An 8,838-nucleotide genomic window follows, 5' to 3' on the forward strand; every position below is an offset into this window, starting at 1 on the left:
TGTTTGGTTTGTGGACTTTCTTTATTTATTTTAGAAAAGACATTTTTCAAGCATCTTTTAGAGAAGTGTCGGTTTTCACTTCTTCTTCTCCTTCCCACCAGCATTTTTCTGATTTCCTATTCCCCAATCCATTTTCCTCACCTTCCCTCTTTTCTAACCGTTGAGCACCAATATATATATATATATATATATATATATATATATTCCTTTTTTAAATTAGACACAAAATTACCAGGGAAATTAAGAGGTGATGTTGTATATAATAGTTTTTAGAATTGAATTATCTATATTTGAGATATTCAATATTTTAGTTTTAGTTTATAAAGAAAGTGTTTAGAGCAAGGATGGTAAAATTCTCCATGGGGTCGGGTTTCCAACCCGATCGGGACAGGGAATCCTCGATTTGACCGGGGACGGGAGTTAAACCAGGGATTTAAATCGGGTCCCTGGTCGGGGACGAAGAGGGGATTCTAGCCCTGTCCCCAATTTCGAACATGATCCCCATCCTCGCTCCAATTTTTTTAATTTTTAATAATAATAATAATAATAATAATAATAACTGAAACAGTATGTTATTGTTTCAGTTTTTTTTTTTAAATTTTAAAAATATAATATAATAAATTTAATTTTTATTAAATTTATAATAAAAAAACATGTAAGGTTTAATTTGAACAATATATGTAACAATAATAGTAATTTCCTATATAAAATTTACAATTTCAATATAAATATTAAATTGAGTTAATTTTAAATAATAAAAATAAAAAAATAAAAAGTAGGGATTTTTTCCACGGGTACCCGAATCCGACTTCGACCCCAACTCCCCAAAACGGGGAATGGGGCGGGGTCGGGGATTAAAAATCCCCACGGGGATGGGGATGGGGAGTGCATCCCCGCCCCACCCCGACCCCGTTGTCATTCCTAGTTTAGAGTGTTCATTTGTTTAACATAGAGTTATGAAGTATGAGTTTGTATTGATTGTATTTTTCTCTACCTTTTCTTTTCTTGTATTGGATGAGTATATGTTAAATATCATGTTTTATAAATAAAGATAAGAATATTTGTTTAACACGTACATTTGATCTTCTTTTAATATATGCAAAAATTAAATCATGACATTTTCAGTTGCCTTGTAAACAAAATTATTTTCTAAAAGGTTATTGTGTATGTTGGTATTTATATTTTGATATTGGTTATATTTGATTTTTGGAATAAAATATAGTGTAACTGCTCAAGGTTATTTTTAATAATTGCATAATAAAAATAAAACTACATAAATTAATTATTTGAAATCAATAAAGGCAAGATTTTTTATTACTTATATGCTTTATAGCTTCATAAAATTATAAAATTTTAAAAGTGATCACACAATTTAAATAAAAATAACATTTATTTGGGTAATCTAATAATATTCCCATGCAACACCAAACACATGTATTACTTATTCCCAAAACATTTCTTACACAACCAAATATAGTTATCTGGTTCCCAAGCATACTATTTTCTTCCCATGTACAACCAAACATGGTTGATTCCTAACAATTTTATTCTCAGTCATATAATTCTCAAGCATCTTTAATTCCAGGACATTTAGAAAACCTCAATCCAAATGGTAAGACATATAGCCTATAGTAAGAAGGAAAACAATAATGAAAAATAATAATGAAAGCACCCGGAGATCTTAGGGCTTAAATATTTTAATATGGTTGTGTGTTAGTAGTTGAATATGTGTTAATAGTTTTTTTTTTTTTTTTTTGGGTAATGGGCTCAGTTGGGTAGATTTAAAGAAGATTTTGGTTTTAAATTTTGTGAGATTTTATATTCCAACTTAAAGTTTTGGTTTCTATTTTAGTCGTGGAGAAAATTAGTATAAGAATTGAACAAATAAAAGAACCATTAGAGTATTTATATGAAAAAAGAGGACATCTATATAATTTTTTTAAAAAATAAAATACTAAACCCAAGAAAATTTCAAACAAAATAATTAATTGTAAGAACATTTTTTAAAATATTCGTAAATGTAGATAAAAAAACAAGAAAGGTAGAGGTTAAATGAGTGCTTATTGACTTAATTTTTGAAAATCAAGAACCAAAAATCAAATTGTTACCATACAAGTGGTTAGCTTTTGATAACCACACACATTAAACCAATCTATCAAGAAAGATAAAAATGGATGTTGAAGTAACGTTGCTAGATGAGTGTCTCTAGCAGAAATGGATGGCAGATTGCAAGTGTTAAAGAATTGAAAGAGAAATCAAGGATAATTTGCAAGAAACTCGAGAAGAAAAAAAAATGATTAAAAAAAAAACATTGGAAGAAGGGTGGATGGTGCTAGAAGGGAGATTGTTAAAGCTGAAAGCCTTGGCACGAGAAGTGGCCGAGAAAGTCGAGCAGTTGTTAGTGGTAGTCAATAGGTATTGGCGCTCAAGACGAACGGCCAAGGGTGAGATCACGAACTCAACCTCGATCGTGGATGGGTTCCATGAGCAAATTGAAGACGTGGAACGAGGAAGGGAAAAAGGAAACACACTGGCTGGAAGGCAGGGTAGAGAGCGAACGAAGTACTTATTAGAGGCCAATGGTGTCGGTGAGAATGAGCAAAATGTTGGAAAATTGAACAATGCGAGCGGTTGGATTTTTGCAGACCACTACTAAAGAGATACAAAGGATGGAAATGGAAGCAAAAGGAGAAAAAGACGATGAATCGAAGAAGGAGGAATGAAAGGAGAATATTCATGAAGAAGAGGATAAAAAGAAGCCAAACCCGATCGTGCGTACCCATGGCTTTTGGTGGAACTGGAAACGCCAATGCAAGTTTCGTTTGTTGGTGAGTTTAAGTCGTGAAGCCACAAAAGAAAACAAAAGGACAAAGGAAGAGGAACAAGAAGGTCGGCCAAAGGGAAGAAAAAGAAGGCGACAGCGACAGAAACGACGTTGGTGGTGAAAATTTCACGAGAAAGAGGAAGAAGAAGTCATGGGGGAAAAAGAAGAAAAGACGATGCTCGACGACAATCATAGCCGACGAAGAAGAATCATATGGTCTGAGACAATGAAGAAGTTGTTGAAAGAAGCGGCAGAGGACGGCAGGCGGAGGCGTGGTGAAGACATTGACTATTATTTGGCCATGACAACGTAATCGGCGACAGAGGAAACGTTGAGGGGAAGGGAAAAAAACAATGGAGAAAAGGAAGTACCCCGACGCCATGTGATCGAAAAGTCGGAGGCGGAAAGAAGTCGGGGCAGATGGAAGAGACAAGGACGGTCACTAGTAGTTGGAGTTTGCATGACTTGATAATTGCAAAGGACGGTGGCTTGCGATGGAAGAAGAAGAAAAGATTCAAGGTTCTGAAATTTGTAGGGGGTGTGCTACGATGGATGGAGATGGTTAGCTTGGGGAAGATACAATTTTCGTGAAGAGAAGGGTAAAGAGTTCACTAACCACGTGATGTGTCAGGTGGTGGGGCCAACAAGTTGGAAAAATGATAATGGGCCTAGTCCATTAGAGGAGAACAATGCCAGTGAAAATGAAGAAAGAAGAATATGGACTCATGGGTTGCTTATTGGACTTAGACTGAGTCAGAAGGAAGAAATTGCAGCCCAATTTCTGGTCCAGGTTGAAGAGAAGGCTGTTGGTTTGGTTCTTTGTTTTCACCTATGAAGCACAAATACTTCATATGAGGCAAAGAATCAGTATCAGACACATATTGGATACTGATACATACTTTTCAAATACGTATCTGACACACGATTTGACGTTTCTATTTCTATGTATATTTTTTTTAAAAAAAAGACAAGTAATTCATCTAATCTTTCCCAATCTAAAATTAGGCAACTTTTGCTCACTACTCGAGTCCAAAACTAAAAGAAAAATATAAATAATGGACCAAACCCTAGACTAAAATCATCTAATCTCCATCTTCACATTTGAGTCCCCACAAAGTCCACCAAAATATAAATCATTTGAATATCTTCAACAATGAGTTATTCGTTTATCTTCATACTTTTCTCTCTAATATTATTTTTTTGCAATATGAGTCACTTTTCTATTCCATTTTATTAACTATTATACTTCAACATTTTAGATATTGTTTTTTTTGTATTATATTTTAGTATTTGTATTCTATTTTGTGCTATTGTTATTAACTTATATGCTAAATTTATCTATATCCTAGATTCTTTTAAAGAAAAAAAATGTATCTTTAACATATCAGTATCCTCGTTTTAGAAATATATATATTAAAAAATATATAAAAAATGACGCATTCTTAGACGTATCCATATCTTAGTTTTTTAGAAATTGACGAATCGCCATATCCAAACGTATCCGTATCGCGTAACCGTATCTGTGTTTGTGCCTCATAGGTTTTCACTATGTTTAAAAAAAAAAATCTTAAATTTAAAATTTTGTTTTGTATTTTGTAAGCATACCTTTAGAATAGTGTTTTCGAAGCGTGGAATAATGTAAGGTCCCTAATTAGAAAAATAGTAAGATTATTAGTAGAATATTAATATGGTTATTAGGGGGCATATTAGTAATTAACTAGTAAATTTATTTGCATTTTTATTTATAAATAGAGGGAATGAGTTGAGAGGATGGTATGAATGACTTTGTGGGATTTCCTTTGGGAGAATTTGGGAGAAGATTCTATGTTAATCATAATTTCTTTATGGATGTTAATTCTATGTTTTAGTGTTCTGGTTTATTTTTTGTGTATTTGTTAGAAGAACTTAAGTAAGATGTAAATTACTATAAGAAATTGAGAGAAAATAAGCTTAATTTTTAAAAACCAAAAATAAAAAAGGGAATAGTTACAAAACAAAGCATAAGTAAAACCCAATGGGAATATCCAAAACAGCTGAATATTGAGGAATTCACAATTGTTCAGAAGCTTTTATATACGCATAAACACCAACAAAGGTAGAACAATCCTTGTAGTACAAGTATAAATATTACACACGATGCAGTTGAAAAAGAGGATAAGGTTGCATGAAAGCTTAACTTGAAATTGGCCATTTTTCAACTCTCAGCAACCAAGGATTCCTCTTCACCAAAAACAATTTTGAGCTTGAAGTTGATGCAAGTCAACTGGTGATTCTTGCTATCTCTCAATATTATTTTAACGGAATACATACCCTGTAACAGAAAATGCAAAATTCCGTCAACATTCAAGAACGGAATCAAATTGGATAATGTACAGACCATTTGAACAAAGAAACATTTGAAACTTGTAAAGTAACATGAAATTTTTTTACTAAAGAGAGAAACATTAATCTACCAAACAAGACTTACTGGTGGCGTAAATGGAGGTAAGCTTTGGGAGTGAGATAATGAGAATTTTCCAGGTGCAATAGGACACTTCGTCTCTTCACAAAGATCATGACTTTCTGAATGTATATGCAGGCCAAATAAAGAAACCTCGACCACGAACTTTCCACCGGAGAGATTCTTCTCTGTATGGAACACAATACAACTGTTAAATAAAATTTCAACCATGTAGCAATATTCAAAATTCCCTGTTAGGGTACCGTCTTTGTTTGTGGTGGAAAGATAACGAGCATTCAACTTGTTGGTTACAGGAAAAAAAATGACGAACGATACTATATAAGACCAGTTAGTTTCATAAGAGGAATTGCGCCTAAGTCGTTCAAATAAAAAAAAATGTGATCTCTCTTGGATTTACAGGATTTTGTTACAATCTTCTGAATAAATTATAGGCTAATGGAAATTTGTTACTAAAAAAACTAGAGAAATGTATATAGTATAGGCAACCTTCAATAAACATGTTCAATTATCAGGATACTGAACAAACTTGAGTTTCTAAATGAGGATAAAAATTGATCATAAGACAGTAACACCAATGAACATATCAGTCAAACTACATATTGCCCTAACACTTCCCATTAAGTTCCATATTACCACAAAACTGACACCGTGAGAAAGTAATGGCACATGTTATTGGAGAAAGAATCAATGACTCCTACGTCCAAAGAAAATTTGAGTACCTGACCCAATTAATTATTTATCATAGCAACGTTGCAAAAACAATAATAGTCTCTGAGATTCACAAAGCATTGACAAAAGGAAAGAAAGATATGTTCCAGCTTTTTAAGAGCAGTGGACCCCTGTAGGGCCTTGAAGAAGTGTGGCTCACACACGACCAGGGAGGAAAGAAAAGGGAGGGGAATAAGAAGAGCCTTTGCTCTGAGAGTCTAAAATCAATTCAGTATTCAGGGTTGTTGCAAAAGGTCCTTCAAAGACAATGCTTAATTCTTCAACAAAGATGAAGAGAAACAAGCACACCCATTAGAGAAAAGAATATGCACCTATGGTTGACTAAGAAATTCAACTTCAAAATACCAACCTAAACGATAATGTAATAAAAATGCAAACACGAAATAGTACACCTATGAATGATTCAGAAGGAAAACTAGTGATCACAACTTCAGTTTCATCATTTGGATCTTCATCAAAGTCTAATCATATACAACGTACACCTCAAGTAAAATTTCAAATTATAATAAGCATAAATCACATGCATACATCAGCATCTCATATGTGGTTTGTCGTCATCTAAGAAGTGAGCCATTGGTCCCTCATCACATGCCAACCAATTGCCCATTAAGAAAGGGGCTTTCACTAGGAAGAATGAATGAAAAATCAAACCTGGCTAAACCCAGGCATTGGAGTGAGCAAGAAATTAACAAAAGACTCAGTTCTTTTTTTTGGATAAAGAAACATTTGATTGATAAATGAAATTAAGGGGAAATTCCAAAACACCATAGGTGATTACAAGAGAGATTACAAGAGAAACTACTCCAAGATTTAGTGAGGGAAAACAAGGATAAACCAATGTATTTTAATGCATGAAGAGCAATCCCGATTTCACCTCCTCGGAACCCAAGGTGGCGATTTGAAATCAAGAAACATGGCTGAAATGTATTACAATATCAAAGAAAAATACAAAAAATTAACCAAGTGTGAGTTCTCAAAAGTCAAAATTGAGAGTGTACATTCAGTTACTAGTAAGATAATAGACAGCAATGGAAGCATGAGATAATCAACTTACATTAAGTAGCATTTGCCATTATATCTAAGATTTCGAAGTCATTGCTGAGAATGAAATTTAGTTGTATGAAAATTGAGAGTATATCAGACTACCAAAATATATGTTAAATTATAGACTAACCTAAAAGCTTAAGCTGTTGGGTGAAGGTAAATTTAATATTATAACATCTACCACTCCTCCCCTCACTTCTAGATTTGAAATACGTAGAAGACTCAACAAGTATACATCAATTAATTGATAAGTAAATAACATTGCAAATCTTGAACACATGAACTCTAGAACCACTTGCTCTAGCTATATTAAATAACCGATGGACCCAAAAGCTCTAATATTATATCATCTAACAATATACACACTTCAGATGAGGAAGTGTTTCTTATAGCCAAAGAAGTCTAGTAACCATCAAGAAAATGAGTAGTGGTGCGAGATTTGCACTGTTAGGGCGAAAATCTTTCCTAGATACACTAGGAATATGGGGACCAAAGTTGGACCCGATCTATAACAGAGTGCTTCCATAAGCAGGTCAAGACATATCTGGTTTGTTCGACCAGTTAATAATTTCCCCGGATGAGTAGAGAATATTCATGCATGATCAAACATGGATCCCAATCCGAGTAGAGATGATTAGATCATTACAAGAGTTAAGCTGTGTTTTTCCTCACTAAAATACAGTCAACTTCTTCAAATTTCTATAAAAAATCTAACAAGATTTATGTATGAAAAACAGCAAGGAGAAGGAATTAAAAGAACTGGAACGTATAAAGTACCAACACTTACCAGTTGAGGCTGAAACGGTAAACGTGGCAGGCTGGCCGCTCTTTACTGGATCAGGAGATACTTGGAGTTCATCGACTTTCACAGGATAATTACCTCTCCTATCTGATTCCAATTCACAATCAGACATCAATTTATCCAAAAAAAAAAAAAAAGTACATAATTCCAGAATGCAAAACAGTCATAAATTCCTTTTGCTAGGAGAGTATCGTTCTTATCTCGAATCACAGAAATCGGAAACTAAACAATACAGAGAAGGCGAATTCGTCCTTAGGTTTTTTTTTTCCGATGAAAAAGAAAAGTGAATAAAGTGAAGGGTGTAATAGAGAAACTGACCGCAATAGTCAAATTCAGCGGCTAAAATGAACGGAGAGAGCAGAAGAACGGCGACAAGAAGAAAGAGGATGCGATTGAACGAGCTCCCTCCGTCCATGATATCGTCGATGGTCGGAGTTGGAACGGCCGATCTGAAACAAAAGGAGTGAAGATGAAGAAAGAAAAAATGTCAGCGACGATGGGTAGAAAAATACATAATTATGCCGGCGAAACGGACTAATAAAATACTGACATTTGTCGATAGCAATAAGCTTTTTTTTCTCCGAAGTACAGTACTTTTGATTTTTTTTTTTTTTTAATAAAATATAAATATTTTTGAGATTTTTGAGATTTTTCGGAAATTTTCTGGATCTTTAATATTAATTGTTTTCAAAACTTATTAGAAAAATATTGTTGTTTTAAAATTTATTAGAGAAATATTGTTGTTTTAGGAGTTCGAGGCTAGAAGTCGAGGGTTGAGGGTTCGATTAATGTAGAGGTCGAACGTTGAGAACTCGACAAACAAAGAAAAACTTGGAAACAATATGTATATTAGGGTTATCGAGGGTTGAAGTTTCAATACACATAAGTCGAAACTTCAACCCTTGACAAGGAAAAGGAAATCTCGCTTTAGAAGGGAATCTCGCTAATTTTGTATATTAGGTTGTCGAAGGTTGAGAA

At 33.7% G+C, this 8,838-nt stretch overlaps 1 protein-coding gene across 1 annotated transcript; it reads right to left on the minus strand.

Annotated features, from left to right (window-relative positions):
- Positions 1 to 4,845: 4,845 nt before the first annotated feature.
- On the minus strand, positions 4,846 to 8,427 carry LOC120072337 (MD-2-related lipid-recognition protein ROSY1-like). Its single transcript, XM_039024809.2, has 4 exons — positions 8,179 to 8,427; positions 7,846 to 7,947; positions 5,292 to 5,452; positions 4,846 to 5,135 (listed from the first exon to the last, which is right to left on the minus strand). Exons 1-4 carry the CDS (start codon positions 8,273 to 8,275, stop codon positions 5,019 to 5,021), a joined length of 477 nt encoding a protein of 158 aa, XP_038880737.1. The 5' UTR covers positions 8,276 to 8,427; the 3' UTR covers positions 4,846 to 5,018.
- Between the last annotated feature and the right edge of the window lie 411 nt (positions 8,428 to 8,838).

The sequence above is a fragment of the Benincasa hispida genome, chromosome 2 (assembly GCF_027475165.1).
Source record: "Benincasa hispida cultivar pf3 chromosome 2, pf3_genome.v1.1, whole genome shotgun sequence".
Taxonomy (NCBI): Eukaryota; Viridiplantae; Streptophyta; class Magnoliopsida; order Cucurbitales; family Cucurbitaceae; genus Benincasa; species Benincasa hispida.